The 21535-nt window shown below is 38.1% G+C and overlaps 1 protein-coding gene across 2 annotated transcripts in view; it reads right to left on the bottom strand.

Annotated features, from left to right (window-relative positions):
- SCAPER (S-phase cyclin A associated protein in the ER) overlaps positions 1-21535 on the bottom strand; it is a 340257-nt gene that overhangs the window by 238912 nt on the left and 79810 nt on the right. For both annotated transcript variants that reach the window (XM_044979453.1, XM_044979452.1), the window contains exons 9-15: positions 12217-12479; positions 8783-9010; positions 6856-7026; positions 4050-4125; positions 3743-3860; positions 3217-3328; positions 1928-2068 (exon numbers count right to left, since the gene is read on the bottom strand). In XM_044979453.1, the coding sequence (XP_044835388.1) occupies positions 1928-2068; positions 3217-3328; positions 3743-3860; positions 4050-4125; positions 6856-7026; positions 8783-9010; positions 12217-12479 (1109 nt within the window). The remainder of the gene's footprint in view (positions 1-1927; positions 2069-3216; positions 3329-3742; positions 3861-4049; positions 4126-6855; positions 7027-8782; positions 9011-12216; positions 12480-21535) is intronic.

Raw genomic sequence — 21535 nt, forward strand, 5'->3', positions numbered from 1 at the left:
CAGATGTAAATCTGTGGAACTAATAAGAGGCCAAACAAAAGGTAGATTTTTCTGCTTTGTTTACTGACTGAAATACATTTACTGAATGGATTTTGCAGTTCAGTGAACACCAAGCAGTGGGAATTTGGAAAACCAATTGGGCATCAACAGTCATCATGGTCTTTTAACTGTACTACACATCAGCTAGTATTTCTGTAAACCCAATTAACCTTGGGCTTGTCCACACTTACATTTTATAGCGCTCTAAGTTGCTGACTCAAGGGTGTGAAAAATCACCCCCCTGAGCACAGCAAGTCTGAGCACTTCAAAGTACTAGTGTAGACAGGCTCTGAGCGCTGGGAGCCGGGCTCCCAGCACTCGGAGCTAATCCCCTCGTGGAGGTGGATTACCAGGAGCGCTGGGAGAACTCTCTCCCAGCACACTCGCACTTCAAAGTGCTGCCGCGGGAACGCTCCCGTGCCAAGACTTTGAAGTTTCCAGTGTAGACATACCCCTTGATCTTCAAGAACAAAAGAACCACAAGAGGCAGCAGATTTCACACATTAAACATACACAACACTTCAAACATCGGCTTAGTTGGGAATTATGTTAAGTGTGATTTAGTTAATATGATTACAGAAGTCACACTGGTTTAATGAAATAATAATGAAGGTAACTGTGTGAGACTGAATTAGATCGTTTAGAAGAGAGTTTGGACTAAGTGACAGAAACAACCATTAAGTTAAACTGCTAAACCAATTTTGTCATGATTATGATAATTAACAAGGTTGAAAAGGTGTATCAATCATAGTTCAGATACAGAGCTTCACTACATATAAAACAAAGCATTCTAGTTGTAAGAGGACACCTTTGTTACAGAAGAAAGGAGCTTTAAAATAAATTCTTCTTCCAAGTTAATAAAGTAACAGTTCTTCAATAAACTAAAACAAAAAGCATTTATCAGCAACTACCACCTTAGTTCAAGTCAATAAACCATTGATATGTTTTGTCTATCTTCCTAGAATAAATACACTATGCCAAATACTTAGTCCTGCCATGACTGCGGGGAACTGAACTAGATGACCTCAAGGTCCCTTCCAGTCCTATGATTCTATTATAAGGTCTCTGATTACATGCTCTCCAATAATTTAAGAACATTACTAATGCCTTACTGATTTAAAAAGAAAAAGAAACAACAGCTGAAAACACAACCATCAGTGCATTTAATTAATGTAAAAAATTAACATTCTAATCTACATTCTTGTTTCTTCAGCGAGGTACTTCACAGACCCAGGAGGTAAGTAAATTTTAAAGTGTAATAAGTCTATATTGGGGGCTCTCAATCATGTTCAGTGCACTAGTCATGAGTCACTACTTTACTTGTGTTTGGGATTCCAGTCATATCTAAATCCAAACCACTGGGAAGGAACAGTGGGTTAGTATTAACATGTGAAATACGTTACAGGACTCCATTTAAAGGGCCAGATTGTCCCTTAGTCCTAGAGTGGGGGTGCAGCATAGGAAGAGCACAATGAGCTTTCCCCACTTTACACATCTCATGCAAAGCTACAGGGACAATTGTAATTAAAAGGACAGGCTCCTTCTGTGTACCTTCAGGGGTGCAAATTACTGAAAGACCCATTATGCACTCTCAGGTGTAGAGGGGAGTGTACTATGCACTATCCAAAGGCTGGCAAGAGCATTACTTGCTCTTTATTCAAATCTCTCCTTAAAACATATTTCTTCCACTAAGCTTAGCAATAATAGTTCACCCATGAAGGGATTTTTTTTAAAAGAAAACTTTAACCATTCTGAAACCGAACCTTATCTGCTTGACTGGTGATCATAGGTCTGATCCATATTGCCTTCATATATCTGATCATGAAATCATGTATAGTGCTGAGCACACTTAACAAATAATAAATGTTTTTCTATACAGACATCTTACCTTTGCTTCTTCCTCTTGTGCTTTTTTCACAATTGCCTGTAACTGCACTTCGCGTTTAAATTCAGCATGAAGTAATTTTTCCTCCATCATCCTGCGTCTCTGGTCCAGTAATTCTTCTTTCCACTTTCGCACATCTTTCTCCTACACACAGTGAGTTAGTACATTATTAATATAATACAGCAGTTAATGTCTGAATTTTCCCCAGTATTTTCTACTATGTAACCTTTACCTACACTTGTGACAGTACAAAGTTAAGCTATCCTGCAAAACCCTGCAGTAATTTCAGTCTAGCTCAAAGGGAACTGAGTCAAAAAATGCTAAAATTAAGTGAGCTCTTTTGATATGTCTCAGTATTTAGAGCACTTTCTCTGAGTAAAAAGGACTTAGTGTGAGATTTTCTCATAAATCTAAGAGCACATCATGATTTGGCAATAACTCTTTGTTTAATGATGTCAACACTATTTTACAGGGCCAGTGCAGTATTGTATGCAGTATGACAAAAGCTTTTTGATTCAGGTAATATAACAAACTCAAAAGGAGCCCTCAGACAGGGAGCAGATCAGGCCCTTCTGATGAAGCCAATCCCTAGAAGCACCAGGGACTCCTGCAGTAACAGCTTGGAGCAACACAGAAGGGAGAGAAATCTGCACAGCCACTGGATGCTAGCAATATCAGAAGACTGCTTTTTACAATCTGAAGTATGGACATGATTTTCTTACTGATGGCTGGTTGCTCAGTCCAATCTCCTCTCATCCCTCTCCTGCACAATCCTATACCTACCAGTGACCTCTCCATTTTTCCTTCCTTTCCCATAACCATCTCTCCATCCCCAACACTGTCCCTCTTCCCTTTTATTCCTTATTCACCATTTCATTCCCCTTGCCCTGTCTGGCTCCCAAAATAGATCGAGAGAGCGAGAGATAGATGAAAATGAACTAACAAGATGCATGCCCATCATCATTCTGATCGGTGATTTGTGTGTTTTTTATCCCCCTCCCCCTGTCTTTTTTCTGTTGCTTCTTTTTTAACACTGGAGGAAGACACATACCACAATGGGAGCCCAGTCTAGAATGAGACTTTGGGTAACATAAATAATAATATATAAGCCTCCTAGGAAGTCAGGTCAATTGGGTCATGCACTAAGATTCTGCTAACTCAGACCCAGAAGACAAGGTTCATTCTGAAGTTAGCTCTGAACTTAATAGTAGAGTATGTTTTTGGACCATGTGAACAAAATATACTCTTCTACGTTAAAATAAACTGGATCTTTTTAACTATAGAAAGCTTACCCGCTCCATCAGTTTTTGAAGCTTTAGCGTTTTCTCTTCACGTAACTTTTCTCTCAGCTGTTGAGCTTTCATCTGTTTCTCCTCATGTTTCTTTTTAGATTCTGCTATTGTTCTTTTAATATAAACACAATAAAATAAGTTAATAAGACAAAGAACTGAGATTGACAATCCTATAAGCAATTCAGCTATCCAAATATATTTAGGAAAGTAAAAAAAAGCATTATACTGCTGAAATGTAACTTATTTGATTTAATCTCATTTATAGGTGTTTGATTGATATATTTAATATTATCCTTGTTCTGTTCTTTTAATCTCAGAACATTTTAGCATTTGAACTACTGTACAATACAGTACAAATGTAACAAACTTTGTAACAATAATAACCAGCTCTTATATAAGTTTTTTTCCCTCCACAAATTACAAAGCACTTTATAAAGAAGACAAGAAATGATTAACATAAAAACTTCATTCAACAGTTGAATCTACTTCTATTTTGGCTATCCAAGTCAGCTGAAAATTCTAAGACCTTTTGCGAGATGGTGAAGAGAGTTTCTCATGCATATGTATTCCATGGCCTGGTGGGCGCGCAGGTTCTTCTTCCACTATATCACCCCATGAATTATTTTGACGCCATGATTCACGAGCTGCACAGAAAGGAAACAATCACTTACATAATTTAAACTATCATGTCCAACAATATCCAAATAACATCATTCTGAACTTCTCAATGATTTGGGAGTCATTTCTATTCCAAATGCATAATTGAGTATGAAAAGAAAGTCTCTTTCATAAACTGTTATTTTGTGTGTCTAGATGAATACATAAATCTTTACCTTCATAATCTGCCAGGACATCATTCCAGTCCATAGACATGCCACAGAAAGATATACTTCCACTGCCCAAGCTAGCCTGAAATTTCACAAAATGACCCATGAAATCAAAACATATGTCTTTTACACAACCCTATACTAGGTGGATTTTATACTGCTGTACAAACTTAGACTAAAGATTAAGGGCAATTAAAAGAGATACCCCTGCAGAAATAGAGTGAATCGTAAGAGAAGTCAATTTTTATGTGATTTTTAATTGCAGAATAATGCCTTAATTACAAATGACAGCTCCAGCTGCTACAAGGTATTTTACATCTCTGAAGACTAATAAACTACCATAAAGTCCTACAACCTGTTTACTGAATCCTGAGTTTTGTATTATAGTTGTTATAAGTTTCACAGAACTGTCCAAATGCCCCAGTAGGGATTGGGGCTCCACTCTGCTAGGTACTATATAAACACAGTCCCTACCCTAAAGTGCTCATAAGCGAAGGATACAGTCCTGCAAATATACATGAATCACTTTACTCAGATGAGTAGTCTCACCCAACTAAATTCTGTGGAAAGTCACTCAAATCTGTATTTCCAGGACTGTGCCCTAAATAATTAATCTCTGTGTTTTCAAAATGATGTGTGGGGTTTTAGCTACTTAATTCCCATAGTCACTTACAGCCTCTTTCTGCTACCGCCAGTCACACTGAGTAGTACCCTACTTCATGAGTGGACACATAGCCCTGGTCTACACTATGAGTTAAGGTTGAATTTAGTAGTGTTAGATTGATTTAACCCTGCACCTGTCCACACGACGAAGCCATTTTTGTTGACTTAAAGGGGTCTTAAAATCAATTTCTGTACTCCTCCCCGACGAGGGGATTAGTGCTGAAATCGACATTGCCGGGTCGAATTTGAGGGTAGTGTGGATGCAATTCGACGGTATTGGCCTCCGGGAGCTATCCCAGAGTGCTCCATTGTGACCGCTCTGGACAGCACTCTCAACTCAGATGCACTGGCCAGGTAGATAGGAAAAGCCCCGTGAACTTTTGAATTTCATTTCCTGTTTGGCCAGCGTGGCAAGCTCAGAAGTGACCGTGCAGAGCTCATCAGCAGAGATGACCATGGAGTCCCAGAATCACAAAAGAGCTCCAGCATGGACCGAACGGGAGGTACTGGATCTGATCACTGTATGGGGAGACAAATCTGTGCTATCAGAACTCTGTTCCAAAAGACGAAATGCCAAAATATATGTGAACTGTGAGGGCTGCTCTCATCTTGGTATTCTTGTGCTTCAGGGCAGGGGAAAGCAAGTCACAAAGTTCCATGAAAGTGCCCTTACGCATGCGAAAGTTTCGCAGCCACTGGGAATCATCCCAGACCTGCAACACTATGCGGTCCCACCAGTCTGTGCTTGTTTCCCGGGCCCAGAATCGGCGTTCCATGGCATGAGCCTGACCCATTACCACCATGACATCCAAATTGCCAGGGCCCGTGCTTTGAGAGAAGTCTGTGTCCATGTCCTCATCACTGTCTTCACTGCACTGCCGTCGCCTCCTCGCCTGCTTTTGCAGGTTCTGGTGCTGCATATACTGCAGGATAATACGCGAGGTGTTTACAGGGCTCATAACTGCTACGGTGATCTGAGTGGGCTCCATGCTTGCCGTGGTACGGTGTCTGCAGGAGAGCAGAGCGGCAGCGAAAGCGTGACGATGGTTTGCAGCCCTATTGCACTGTCTGCTGCCAGAACAGAGTGGCAGTGGAAGCTGTCGTTCAATGATGATGGTTTGCAGCTCTATTGCACAGTCTGCTGCTAGAGCAGAGTGGAAGCAGAAATGTGATGATGGTTTGCAGCCCTGCTCCACTATCTGCTGCCAGCAGCACCCAGGACACAACAGCGGCGGTTGAGCTGAGCTGGTTGCACGCTTGTCGTGGTATGTTGTCTGCGCGGAAAAAAGGCTCAAAACAATTGTCTGCCGTTGCTCTCACAGAGGGAGGGGCGACTGACAACATGTACCCAAAACCACCCGCAATGTTTTTGCCCCATCAGGCAGTGGGCGCTCAACCCAGAATACCAAGTGAGTGGCGGAGACTGCGGGAACTGTGAGATAGCTACCCACAGTGCAACGCTCCGAAAGTCGCCGCTAGCCTCAGTACTATGGACGCACTCCGCCAACTTAATACGCTTAGTGGGGACACACACAATCGACTATATAAAATCACTTCCTAAAAAATCGACTTCTATAAATTCAACCTAATTTCGTAGTGTAGACATACCCTTAGATTTCAATGAGAATACTCGTGGAGTAAGGTATTACACAACGTGAGTAATGGCAGCAAAATTGAGCTTTTGGTTATTAATGTAAATATTTTTTTGAAATTTTGAGGGTAAAACAGACCCCAGCAAGACAGGAAATTTTCTCTTTAAGACAACTAAAAAATTAAATGTGCTGATCAAAGACTCATACCAAACATCTCCCTTCAATTTCCATCTCTGCTTTCTTTAAAAGTAGTATCAGATCTTTCCAGATAAAATGCTTAAATGTTCTGCTAGTTAGTTGGTCTTGCTGACTAATTAGCAGCGACAGTAATACGCAATACAGAAAGTGAAACACAGTAAGATTAAAAATATCTTCAGCAAATTTCTATACATTGATATAGTTGTCAGTTATTACATGATTATGTAATACATGTATAAACAGTTATATTTGCATATAAAATAAACTGCATATAGCAAGTAGGAATGTGAAATTAAATTCTATGCTTACATTCTGATAACAACGAAAATTAATCATTTTAAAACAGACTGAAAACTCACAGAAAAATCACTATCATTGTCAGTCTCAATGTTAATGTCATTATTTTCTTCTGCTTCAATTTCTCTAGTTAACTGCTCTTCTTCTGCAATGGCACTAGCTATTGCTTCTTCATTGGCCTTTTCCAGGCGATCTGCTAACTCTTCTTTTTTAGCAAGGACTTCTGCCATAGACTGTATAGAAAATCAAAAATTAGAACTGGACCAGAAGGTTAGAAATAAGTAGTTTTCCAAATATGGATCATGTTACATTTTTAGGTCAATTTACAGTTATTTTCTATAGTAGTTGTGGTACATTTAAAGGATACATTTAATGAGTTAAGAAAACAGGCTAAAATCCTAGCAGTTTCAAACTAATTAATTAAATAGCTACAAGAAAATCTCTTACAATATGATATCAAAATAAACTTCAGGAACACTTTACAAATGAGGAATTTAATCTAGCCTCTGAATCTAGACAATACTGTTGGAAGTCTGAACTGAGTTTTAAGTGGCATCCTTGCAGCTCTGCAGTATAGGAACCCAGGTAAAACACATGCTTTGGAAGCTGCAGTATTTCTGGTAGAATGACTCTGGAGAGTTCTAGAACAAGAAGAGGTTCTTTTTTATATAAGCTGTGGTAGAACTAAATATCTACTTAGATATTTGCTGATTTGGTATGGGATTCTTCATAAGCCAAAAACAAGCTATGAGGACTACAAAAACTCATTACTCTCTCAATACAAAATTCGAAACCATAAGTGTACTCTGCATAAAGAATGGCCATTCCATGAGAGGATCAGGGAACATGACTAGCTACATGATGATGAACATAACTTGTCCTTATCTACACAGGCCAAAAAGTCATGGCCAACATTATGTCGGCTAACTCAATTATTAGAAGCCATGTTTATACTCAGTAAAATCTCCTAATGTAGGCAAAACATAGGGGTAAATGGATAATTCATTCATCATGACCCTTCATTCCTTGGCCCCTCTGCCAAAGCCAAGAACAAGGTGACACCTTTTATTAGAAAACGGTCTTGCATGTCAAAGGTATTTTACTTAGTATCATGAAATAAAGTTATAATTAGGATTAGCAGCCTGTTCTTGGAAGTCCTCTTGCTGCAAAGTGACATCCATGTGTGATGTTAATGGTATGGGAGATTAATGTCAGAGATTTTAACACAGTTTCTAGCTTGCTTTATTAGACAAGAAAAAGTTCTGTTTGAACAGTATGCAACATATTTAAATTGTACACAGTAAAATTATTATTCAGATTGTTACATCAGCACTAAGGCACATTTTTTTAAAGTACCAAATTGTTGAAAGGATCAGAAATAAAATATTCTTCATGCTGCTTATATGAGCAAACAAAGAAAATAAAGAAAAAATTATAAGGAAATATTGTATATTGTACAAGCTCCCTGGTAAGAAATGACCCCAAACAATATGTCAGCCATGCTTGCTATTGCATAGGAAGACATAAGAGAAGGGTTGGGTTGATTTTAGTGAGGAAAGAAGTCTGACCATTCCAAATGCATTTCAATAACTCATGCTCTTCCAGTCCAAGCAATTAGTGGAATTACTGTAACAATAAACGGGAGGCCTGTTTAAAATCAACAATTATGAAAGGAAGTGAAAAATCATTCTTATCATGTCTCTAGAAAGAACTGGAGTTGTGACTTTTGTAATCCAAACCAGTGCATTATTGTATTTTAGCCTAACTCGGATGTCTTACTGTAATCAATTCTAGAGTTGAATGTGCTTGGACATATGCAAAAAATGATTTTGCCATACTATATACATTTGGTGCTATGTGGACTTTTTCACAACTTCTGTAGTAGGCTAACATTAAATATTGTGCAAAGCAGAATGAGAAACCCAAGGCACATCTTTGTAATTTATTCAGAATTCTTGTAAATTGTCTTACCAATCTGGCAGCACTCACATTTGAAATGTCTGAAGGGTCCATTTCGCTTTCTATCTTGTTTTTTAATGCTTCATGCTGTTCTTTACTACCAGAGATCAGGGAGGGAGATTCATCAATCTGTAGACTTTCTGAAGTATGTTCAGTGTCTACGACAACTGCCGGCATTTCAGGTGTTTGTAAGCAAGAACTGTCTTGTAAAACCACATTGCCAGTGTTTCTGGTATCTTCTAGTGTGTGTGCTGTGAACTAATAAAAGACATATTTACAAAATAAGATAGATGCAACACATTGATTTTCAAATATACTGCTTGAAAAAAAACTAATAAAAATACTGTACTTCGCCCTCATATTGTATGTGATGCAAGTAGTGCTGGCTTTAGTTAAAGTTGCCTGACATTTTCCATCTAATTATAACTTATAGGTTGAAAGTGCTGGCCGGAAACTGATTTTTTTTTGAAGCTTTCAGCTAAAAGGCCCTTGTGTCTCCATGCTTTGGAGCAGAGATATCTAGCAGCAGGGGTCCTCCTTGTGCTAGGGATGTGCCTTTTGCTATCCTCATAAAAATTAGGCCAAATTGGGCCATATTATAAGCCTCTGAAAAATCTCAGTTTGCACATGTTCCATACAGAACCCTGCCTCATTTGGTGCATAGGACAGAATGTGCTCAGTGAATAAATCAGCGTTGTATAGTGAATGAGGCTGTTCTCTGCAGGATACCTGCTTCATTTGTTGACGGAGCTGGAAGATATGGTTGTAGTAAATGAGGCAAGGAACTGCAGGAAGAGAAAGGATGGTCTCATGATTAAAGCAATTAAATTCCATTCTGGGGAACTGGATTCTATTCCTCCCTCTGCCAAAGTTCTTATGTGGTGTTGGGCAAGTCTCATAAACCAAAATTTTCACAGGTGACCACTAATGGTGTGTTCATTATATTTTGGGCACCCAAGTTGAGATACCTCAGCAGTGCTGAGAACTCACAACTGCAACTGTAGACTGCTCTAAATACTAAGGGCATGGCTACACTGGAAACTTCAAAGTGCTGTCGCGGGAACGCTCCCACTGCAGTGCCTTGAAGTGCGAGTGTGGTCGCACACAAGCACTGGGAGAGAGCTCTCCCAGCGCTCCTGGTAATCCACCTCCATGAGGGGATTAGCTGTGAGTGCTGGGAGCATGGCTCCCAGTGCTCAGAGCCTGTCTACACTAGCACTTTAAAGCACTCAGACTTGTTGCACTCAGGAGGGTGATTTTTCACCCCCCTGAACCAGCAAGTTCGAGCGCTATAAAATGTAAGTGTAGACAAACCCATAAAGTGATATAAAATGTTAAATACTCTAAAAATCAGCTCAAAACCAGGGAGTTAATTCTGGGTTACAAGTCTGGGAAAACAGATGTAGAAGAGGTGATTTTGAGAAAAGAAGACAAGGATAACATGTGGAAATATAGTACAACATTCTTTTATTAAGGCCTACAATCTCCCCTTCCTTTTTCCATACAGAGAGGAGTAAGTGAGATTTGAGGGGGTGGAAATATCCCCAAAGCAGCAAAATGCAGGAACTTGTGACCTCACCAAAGTCAGTGTGGTTGCTCTGCTGTATAACTAAAAGCAGAATTTGGCAGAAGGGCTATAAGATCTATTCAGTGTTAATACCTGTATATAAATAAAAGCTGGAATATGTTATGTGGGTCCTTACCCTCCAGGGAAGAAGATGGGAGGATTGGTATAGTAGCAAATCTCCAGGCTCTATCCCTTCCTCAACCCACCTACTTCCTGCATTCTCACAAAAAGATGGCCCCCAGAGTTGAGCTACACACATACTGTGGGTTCTCCAGAATCCTGCCACCCACAACTTATGTAGAACCATGACACTGTTCCTTTTTCAGAAAAGACCATCCAGAATTGCAAAGGCAGGAGCAGGTATGCTTCTTTGAGTGTAACTCTGTTAAATCAGTGGGATTACATGGGTGAATAGAAGAGCAAAATTTGGCCTCATATTGTTAAATCAACCAATATGCATACTTTAAGGATTATCGTTCTAATGACTTAAACATAATTTACACAATTTCGTTTATACTGGCATCAACATTATTTATATCACAGTCACTGTTGCTAATATACTTATTTGCAATATTTATATTAGCTTGACTGATGTTTACAGTGTAGTCAACACTGTTTATGAGAAAATCAATAGTTATATAGCAAAATAAATGGTAATTTTATGAAATAATGTTGAAAAACACAAACATTCCCACTACAGCAAAAGACTTCAATACAACAATGGAGAAGACTGCCATACATATCTTTGTTACTAAGCTTTCCTAACAATAACATTTTAACCAAACTATATTGACCAGTAAATAATTTCCACCAACATTACTACTATTACAAAAGATATTATTACATGTACTGCTAGCAAAGCACATTCCCTTTGACTGCACTGTAATATCTATGCACCTAGGGTTTTATACCATGCTCATACAACAGTTCATTTTCATGCAAAGGATTAATTTTATGGCCAGATTTTGCCTGGCCCTCGCACAGATGCAATAATGAGAGGAAGGAAAGGATTGTCCCATTCCTTTGCTATTTCTATCACCTTGCTGCATGGAAAGCAGGTAAAATTGCAATCCTGTCACTTTAGTGATAACGTATATTTTTAGAATATAGAGGCTGTCACCTGCTTGTGCCCCCACCCCATAGGATTCTAGTCACCACCAGAGGAAGTGGGGAGGGGCCACAATAGGTGTCAAAGGATATATCCCTTATACCACCCCTTCAACATCATCCATCAGACATGTCAGCCACAAAAGGAAAATTAGGCTTCACTCCTCTAAAGAGAGTTGCAAGGGACATACTCCATGTGCCAGGGAACTCCAGGAGGCACTGTAGCTCTGAACCATCCCCAACGTGGGCATGTAGCGTTGACGGCATAATCAGGCACTCGTTGTACATAAGTGAATACAGATAATTTTTCTGATGTACTTTAGTTTTTAATATTTGGTTGTCTGCGCTAGGAGCTACTGTTAAAGCCAAATTTGATTTTATACTTTCAAAAACATTAAAACATTTTGGTTATTCTTGCAACAAATAATGTGTCCAATCCTGCAGGCCTTGTGGGTGAGCAGATCCACTGACTTCAACCAAGTTGCCGACTACCATACTATCACGCCCAGTTATTTTTCTAGACACTGTAAAATATATGGTGCCTGTCTATCTGATAAGAGTTTTTTATCACTGTCAGTTTATGTTGCCACCTTAATGTTATTCACAATGTAGTTTCTGTATATTAACCATAACAAAAAGGATTTGATAAAAGTTCCAAGTGTTTTAAAACCTTTCAATCAGGTTAAAGAATAAGCCACTGGACATAACAACCGTGATTAATGTTTCTATATAAACCTTAGCAAAATATTACAATAATAAAAATAAAAAAATGTTTCCAAATTACACTTACCTGAGTCCTTTCAGCAAGAGGATGCTCACTCAGATATAAAGAATCTTTCTGCAGAGGTTCTGTATTTTTGGATGCACTATCTCCATCGAATGAATTCTTCTGTTTATTTTCTGATTGTCTGAAGACTACATTTTCTTTGTCACTGTCATCTTTAGCTCTTAGCAATTCTGCAGCTACAGGAGTTTTTGTTGCTACAGCTGTAGATCGAGATCGAACAGGCCTTCCACGGTGAACTGTTTCCCATCCTTCTGCATCCTTCCGTTCTACACAAGGAAACAAGAACACCCCACCAAGAAATAGCTTTATAAATACAATTTTGCAAAGCCACAATTAGCAGTTTTATTATCTAAATTGTTCTTGCACAACAAGAACACCTTTTCTCTTTAAAAATATATGGAAACCTATTAGACACTGTTCAAGAGTAATTTTCCTTCCAAGGGACATCATTGGTTTAAAAATCCTGGGCCCCATCCTGCAAACTCCTACATACATACTTTACTAGTGGGAGTAGTTCCATTGACTTCCAAGGGGCTACCTTCATTAGCCAAGTTACTCATGAACATAAGGGTTTGTACTTTTTTTTCTTAGTATGTACACATACTTTTTAACAATAGATTTTCTGAACTATGTTTCTATTCCCATTCTCAGGCCCTGATACTGCAATCAGAACTCGGTGCACAGACCCTTTCACCCATATAGACCGCGATGACTTTAATGGGCCTCCATTCAAGCACAAGGATCTACCTATGGAGATGCACTTGCAAGACTGAGGCCTTATGCTATTAAAAGTGAAAGCATTTTTTAAAATATAATTTAATATTTTTCTATGCATGCTGTTTGTTTACTTTTTGCATTTCGCTCAAATTGGATCATAGAACTCCACTATTTAGTATCAATTTCCAGATAATTTCACTTTCTGAGTGTCATGAAATAGCAAAATGCTGCTAAGTTTGGGTTGCAGATTGAAGGGGAAGTTTATTTATTTAGAAGAGCAGTTTCCATTGATTTTTTTTTAATTTCATGGAAATGTGTCTATTGATCACAGGTTTTATACAAGCTCAATGTTAAATAATTATACAAACTCAATATTAAATAATAAACTGTACTGACTCAGTTTAGATCCCATCCAATAACTGCTAAATAAGAATAATACCATCATCCCCAGGTCAGAGTTTTCTGACAGATTCTGTCCTGGGGAACATCTGAAAGGTCTTTAAAGTTAATATCCCTAAATATTTGCAGGATCAGCCTTACTCAGCCAGACTTTGTAGGATTTGTACCCTACAGAGAAGAACATACAACATTAACATTATTTCCAATGCTTAACAGCAAATGAGTTCTCACAAAGTTTATGAAAGACTCATTATTAAAGCTTCCTCCAATCCTTTTGCTTTCAAAAGTAAACTGAAGAAAATCTTTTTTTGTGAACTTGGACTGTTTAGCATGTAAGTATATTGTATACTGGCAGATGGTCTGCACTCTAATGGACATAAGTATGTATTATCTATAAAATCCATTCAGGAACAAGGAAATTTATTCCAGGAGAAGCTATTTGAAAATAAAACCTTTTTGTCCTTTTTAAAGTTTGCCCTTGTTCTTTGAATTTTGCCCTCTATTGTTACATTTAACCAACAGAATATGTGGAAAGTGTACAAATAGTCTTGGCTTTTAAAAATAATAATAATAATAATAATAATAATAAAGGAAATAGATACATTTAGTACTTTTAATAATCTTTCACCTTGCTGGGCTTTACATCATTCTCTAGTGACCAAGGCCCCTATTCTGCAAACAATTTATTTGCTTAGTTTTATGCATGCAAGAAGTTCCACCGATACTGATGGGCCTACTCATGTATCTAAGGGTAAACATGCCCAGGTGGTCACAGAAAAAGGCTCAAAAAAGAACTACCACAAAAAAGGAATCTTAAATTGAACATAGTTCTTTAATTTAAAAAATATAAATAAAATAGATGCTTTTACAATACTCTGTTTCAGAGAAAGAGCACAAATTAGCAAAGAATCTTAAAACATAGTTTTTAAAAAAAAGTATGACAAAATAAGTAACAGAGAAGCCTAATATGTACTCTCTTGGATATTCTCAGAATATTTAGTTTTTCATCCTTTATGAACACTATAATTAATCATTTTATTTTAAAACAGGAAAGAAAAACACTCTTTCACGAGCTTCCTTGTACAAAGAAATACTATTTAGAGCTTGGAGTTAATCCATTAACCAAGGAGATGGCCAACACAAACACTATTATCTAGTAAAATATTGAAAAAATTCAAGAAAATAGTAAAAAGAAGAGCATCTCAATATAAGAATAAACTTAGAACTCAAAGAAACTAAGGAATTAACTATGGGCAATATTTTATTGTATACCTTTGGTATAAACTGTTTTGAAGAACCATTCCAATAAAAAATGGAAAGGTCTGTAAGAAAGAACGTTTGTCATGATTGAGAGCAAATCATAGAAATGAAACTGACAAAAAGCCGCTCAGTTCTGTGAGAGACTAATCTTAACATAGTATATACTAGCATAGTATAGCCAGCATATAAACTCCTCTTATGATCAAGGTATCTCAAAACCTTTTACAACAGGAAAGTTGGTCATATGATTAAGGCAAAAGGACTGAGAGTCAGGACATCTGAGTCAAAATTTTCAAACTTAAGTGATTTCATAACTTACTTATGCCATTATTAATTACTTGCCAAAAAACAACCAGGGGTACTGGTTAAATTATCATTTGATGGCGTGCACGTAAGGGATAATTACAGAACTGGACTGATACATTATGACAAATTGCACATTATTCTTGAAAATTTTGGTAATGTTTGAATTATTGGATATCTGATTTATAAAATGAATATATAAAAGTCTTTAAAACATATATTGGGTGCATTATTATGCTCTTTGAAAAATCTTGTGCCCCTCCGGCAGCTAGACTCACATTGTATCTGGGCTTCAGGAGGAACTGGATCAGCTTTAAGTATTGGTGATCAGACAACCATTTAGGAAGATGAGGGTATTAGACACCTGTTCCCCTTGAATGACACATTTCTTTGCTTTAAACAAAGTTACAATATATAGGGCTATCTTGCCTTGATCTCCATTTTTGTGTTCCAGAATCCTTTGTGCCTCCAACTCTGAAGCACCACTGTAAACCAGCACAAGGGCCCTGGCATCAAATCCTGTAAATCATTAAGTTTAGTGCCACTGCACCTAGGGATTGTACTACAAAGTGTTGCAATGCTAGAGTCTTGGGATTTCCAACAACAACAGAGGTTGCTTAAAACAGAATGTTACCAGCTTATTCTACTTCCATTAACTGCAATGGGAGCTGAATTGGGTCCAACTTTATTGGGAGGCTAACAAACTTGGAATTGGACACAAAACAAAGCAGTGTAAATTGCATATTTATTCTTTGCCACCCTTCAGTACCTAACATTTTGCAATTACTGGGGACTTAATCTAGTTATCTTTTTTCCCCATTTTGTACAGAAAAACAAATATGTGGAAATGCCGGAGTAGATAGTCAATGGAACTATAGGGATATTTACGTCAGCTGACTATCTGTCCCCCAGGTCCGGCGCAACACATTAGGTGACCTAGGCAGTCGCCTAGGGCGCTAACATTTGGGGGGCGGGAACCGTGGCGGCCGGATCTTGGGCTGCCCCGATCGTTGGCGGTATTTCGGGGGCAGGACCTTCTGCCACCTAGGGCGGCAAAAAAGCTGGTGGCGCTCCTGCTGTCCCCATTTTTGTTTTTAAATAGATCAAATGTATAGATACTGTAATTCAAGCATCTGTTAATGATAATTCCATGGTCACAATTAGCATAAAAATAAAAAGGTTGTGATCTGTTAAATATTATCAAAGCTGATAATCTAAGATAGCTGAAATAAGAGCAATCAAATATTTACAAATCAAACTGCTTTACATTACTTCAGAGAACCCATTATCTGCAAACTGGTCACAGACATTATCAACACAAGCCACAAAACTTTGTGCGAATGATTCTGCAAGGGGCTTTTTCTGTTTGTTGACAGCAGCCAAAGACAGTTTATCTCTGCAGAAGGCCTGTGCTTATTCCTCCAAAATATACTTAAATAAAGATGAGAGTGTGCCTCAGGTTAGAGTTATGGAGACTTGAAGTTAAGAGATCTGGGTTATATTTCTTGCTCTGCTGCGGACTTACCATATGATCTCAAGCAAGCTATTTAATCTATCTGTGCCTCAGTTTCTCTGTCTCTAAAATGAATACTATTTACTTATAGTCTCAATTTATCTAATAGTGTTATTACCAGATCAGGATTACACTTTTCTTTTCTGCAGGAACTTACTGGAAGCAGGACAATTTCTTCACAGATCATGGAAAAAATACTGCTGACTTATAACCCATGCAGTTTATAACCCATGACTTTAAAAGATGTAAATCAGGATAGTCCTGGACACCAGGACTTCCCTTTATGGCAATAACATTTAAGGAATTGTAGAGCCTGATCCAAAGCCCACTGAAGTCAATTAAAATATATTTGACTTCAACAGGTGATCAGGAATGTAGTTCACAGGAGTGTTGTGAGGCCTAATTATTGATTGAAAGCACTTTGAGATCCTGGAATGAAAGGTACTATGTAAATACTATGCATTAATTAACTATTATTATCATCGTTCCATTATTAATATAAAGAGATGAGAGAGGAGAAGAACTCCAACAGGAGTCCTCAATGTCCTCCACTAAGTTCTGCAGGGGATGAAAAAAGTATACGCCACAAAGTTATCCGTGCTAATGTCAAATAAAACAACAAGAAAGTTCAAACATAAAGATGAGCTGCAAAGATTAGTTAACCCTACAATTATGTGCTAAATGCTGCAAAAGAAAGCACAGGAAAGACATTCAGCACATAAATTATTCCAAAATGAACTTTAAAAAAATCTTTTTAAGTCATGTGAAGTCCTGCTGGCTGCATCTAAATCACCATGATACTGAAAAAAATACATCATTCTGGGACAAAAGAGCAATCAGAAACTCTACAAGCACAATGGAAATGTCCAAAAAGGAATCAGATAAGTGGAAGATTTTAAGTATGTCATGCAGTTCTGAAAAGTTTCAATAATGTTATTTTCTATCCCCCATATGTAAAATAAAAACAAAACAAAAATGTTTTAAAGTTCACCTTTAAGATAAATAAGGAAGGACAAGACACTAAAAGAGTTTTAGATAGAGTTTCTTTACACTCAGAGTACATTATATCCACTGACATGCTTTATTTGATGAGGCTCTTCCAATATAAATATACTTTTATAACAGTATTCTGCTGATTTATTTTTTAGGTACAGGTATGAAACTGGCGCTTTATACTAGACATCTGACACCCATTCATGAACTCAAAAGTTTATTTTTTAAAATCTTTTTCAATTTTAATTTACTCTTCACCGTCTTATGTTCTCAACCACTGCAAACAATACTATTTTAACACAAATTTTGCAGCGCTAATATCTTCATTGACATTAGCTCACTTGGCTCTTGATCTTGAGCAAAATTAACACTAATCAAGGTATTATCCCTGGTGTGTAACAATTGTTTTCAGAAGTCTTGAATTATTTTCACAGAGCACACTAGCCATTCTCCACATGCTAAGTATCACATGCTGGTTACTTGCCCAGTTTTGTTAATAATTCATTCTCTAGTTTTACTTGAACTTCCCTGTCTCTGCTTGCTCTGGTATTACATGGAAGTAACAAGCCATCTGTTATCTTGAGGCCCCCATGGTCATTTGGGCCTTATTCCTTCAAAGTTATCTATGTGGCAGAACTGCACAGCAATCTTATTGGTATAATCAATAAGATACATTTATCCAAGTATATGCAATACTCCAAGAAGTTCTGCCTTATGAGATCTGTGCTCACTTAAACATTTATTTGCCAGTGATTTATTACCTAAGCCAACTTGGCTTTACCCCATCATTAGTAAACTTTAAGTCCCAGTAACCTTTATTGTATTTTAAATCTATATAATATTACTTTAGGTACTATAGTGACACTATGGAGAGCTGTGAATGTATGAGTGTTGGAAGCATAAGCCCAGTAGGAACGGAAATTATTTTCCCACAACTTCTGGTAAGCCAAAGATAGGAGTATAGGACAGAAGATAGGAAAGAAAAAGAGAAAATACAGAGAAAATGCAATGCTGTAAGAAGCAATAAATCTTGACAGTCATAATAAGAAGCACTGTCTCCACAAGAGTTGACTCAGGCAATGGATATAGGTAAAATTGTTAAGAGACCTAAATCATCCAATCTAGTAAAACTAGTATTCACAACGCTTTTTTTTTTTTTAATGACAGAAGAGAAGAGCAAAAGGAGAAGAGAAGTACAATTTCCAACAGGGATTATGTCTCCTTAATGTGCAATAAATCCTGCTTTGACAACCTAGCAGGGAACAAACTACGCCTTGATATCTGTGGTGATATTTCTCCAATTTGCTCCTAGTGCAGGTCTGTTGATGTTGTCCTACATGTCACCGGGAGCAAGATCAAGCTTGCAGGAGTAGAGCTGAGCCGAAAGTAAACCTGACAAATATCACGTTCTGTGAACAAACCACTGTTGACTAGAGCTTTAGAGATTGACAAAATATTCTATCTCAATTTATTCTGGTTTACAGAGTCAAAGCAGGAAGGGCAAGGAAAGGGATAGAGGAGGGGGGAGGATGTAAGAGAGATACAGAGGGGAAGGAGGAAAATAAGATACATATACAAAACACAGACATAAAGCAAGGGAAAGTGAGTGGGAAACTGTTGCACAAGCCATGGACAGAGAAGGAGGAGAAAGAAGAGACTAAACAAGGAGACAGAGAATCAAAAGGTAACTAACATTGGGCTATTACACATTACAGAATCATATTCTGACATTTATACTTGGATTAATCTTCTAAATTTTGAAAACATATAAAACTAGGAGTTTTGGGAAAATGTGTTTATTGACTGAAAATATTATCTCCATAAAGTCACCTGGCAAGACAAACAGGGTGGCATTTGTGGAGGCAGATAATTTTAACTGGAATTCTCAGAATAAAGTAACCTTCTTTTCTCCTTCCACAATGTCTTAACAGATTCCTCCATCTTGGATACGAGTAAGCAGCAGTCATCAAAAAGATCTACATAGAGAAATCTGAAGTCATGCTATCAAACCAAGCATCTGACCTACTAGGTAAAAGGGAAATGAAGAAAATGAAAGGTTTTTGGTGCCCTTTACCAAGTTTATTTTTATTTTTAAAAGTTTGCTTTTAAATTAGAAATATCCCACCATGACTTTCCCCTTTTTGATGGAGGACTTTTTGGAAAACTGGAATGGGCTGCTGCCAACACAAGGAGTTGAAATCTGAGCTGCAGCTTTCCCATTTCTCTAACAACAGGAGAAGATAGTGGGTCCAATTCTCAGGTCCCAGTCTGCCAGCACAATATAGACTTAAATACAGTGGATCCAGGTAGTAGAGGATTCCCTGTAGCAGCACTACACCACTCTCTTCTTTGTTGCTAGCACGAGGTGTACACAGCCAGGAGAAAGAGGGGTACAGCTTTCGTCTTAGTTAAGACTAGAATGCCAAAAACTGAAAGGTGATGTAATAAGAAAATGAAAGGCTATCAGGGCCCTGTTTGTCTACTTTTTGGAGAGAGACTACCTGATTCCTAGAATCCAGTACATTGTATACAGAAAAAAAAAATCTCTGAATATCACAATGTAAAATTAGTAAAATTTGCTTGTCACTCATTTCAGAACTGGCAAAAACAAACCATTTTTTATGAATTTGGCCTGGTGAAGGGAATCACAGTTCTAGGTGTATTTAACGGTCCCTGATTTTAGCTTGAAGTTGTCTGTCTGTGCAAAAACCAGAAAAGCTGGTAAAATTCTGCTTCCAAACAACTTTTTGATCCAATCAACAGTAAAAAATTCAGTCTGCTCTTTATCATATCCAGAATAGAATACAATAATCAGATCACTCTGTTCAAAAGCTGAACCTGACCCACATCACGGTCAACTTCAGTTCTTTGCATTTTCTAAAAAGAGACTGAATTAAAGCTTGAAACTTTAGCTGCCTACTTCAAAAATATGGGCAAAGGATGGATCCTCCAGAACAACCATTCCCTTTGTCCTCTTCCCCTGCAGTTACAGCTACATACAGATGATCTATAAGGAGTCATAAGTTTCTTCAGTGTCCCAATAACACGTCTTGATCATCTTCATCATCAGAAAAAACAATGGGGAGTCCTTGTGGCATTTCAGAGACTAATAAATTTATTTGGGCATAAGCTTTCGTGGGCTAAAACTCACTTCATCAGATGCATGGAGTGGAACATACAGTAGGGTGGTATAAATACACAGCATATGAAAAGATGAGAGGTCCTTACCAAGCTGGGGGTCAGGGCTAACGAGCCAATTCAATTAAGCTGGAAGTAGGCTATTCTCAACAGTTGACAAGGAATGGAAATCACTTTTGTAGTGTTCATCATCAGAGTTCACCTTAATAGATGTTACAGGTGCTAATGTCAGGGAAGGAAACTGGAGAGTTGAGACTGGTGCCCAAACCAACAGTATTAAGACAATCACTGCAGATAAATGTGTTGTCAGCTGTGCCATCTACTCATGAATTCAGTCCAGTGCACTCAGGCCTCTCATGGAATGGAGGACTCCATCCAGCGCCAGTGTCAGGTCAGTGCTGCTAAGCACCAAAATTGCTGCAAAGAACCACATCTCTATCAAAGACATCTCTGCTACGGCAATATTTCCTTTTGTTGTATCTGATAACCTTTTGAATTGGGTACCTGTGTACATACTATTCACAGCTGAAGATTTCAGGGATTGCCAGTAGGTATTGAGGACAGCATAAATCACAAACTGGGAGATAACCTGTCACTTCTTTAAATGGGTTGAACATGGTGCTTTAAAGACAGTGATGCCATATTCTATGAAGAATCGGTGCCAAGTCCCCTGGGATAGCACACTATACTACTAAGGGAATTGAAGCCTTGACATAGGCAAGTGACACAGACATTTCAGGTCTTAGAGCATGCGGCACAGAGACTGAAAGCGATTTTGCAAGCGCCACCTTTCCACAGTAGTTATGCATGTCCGTAAAGGATATTCTCTCTCTACAATATGCAAACTTAGTAAAGCTTCTGGGGCATCTTCCTTCTTACATACTGGTAAGCAAGGTGAAAAAAGAGAAACAAGTGACATGGTGAAGTGTGGTGTGATGGGCTCTCCACCCCACGAAGGACTGACCAGGGTTAAGATAGCTGGGTAGGCCAATTAACTGC

The sequence above is a fragment of the Mauremys mutica genome, chromosome 11 (assembly GCF_020497125.1).
Source record: "Mauremys mutica isolate MM-2020 ecotype Southern chromosome 11, ASM2049712v1, whole genome shotgun sequence".
NCBI lineage: Eukaryota > Metazoa > Chordata > Testudines > Geoemydidae > Mauremys > Mauremys mutica.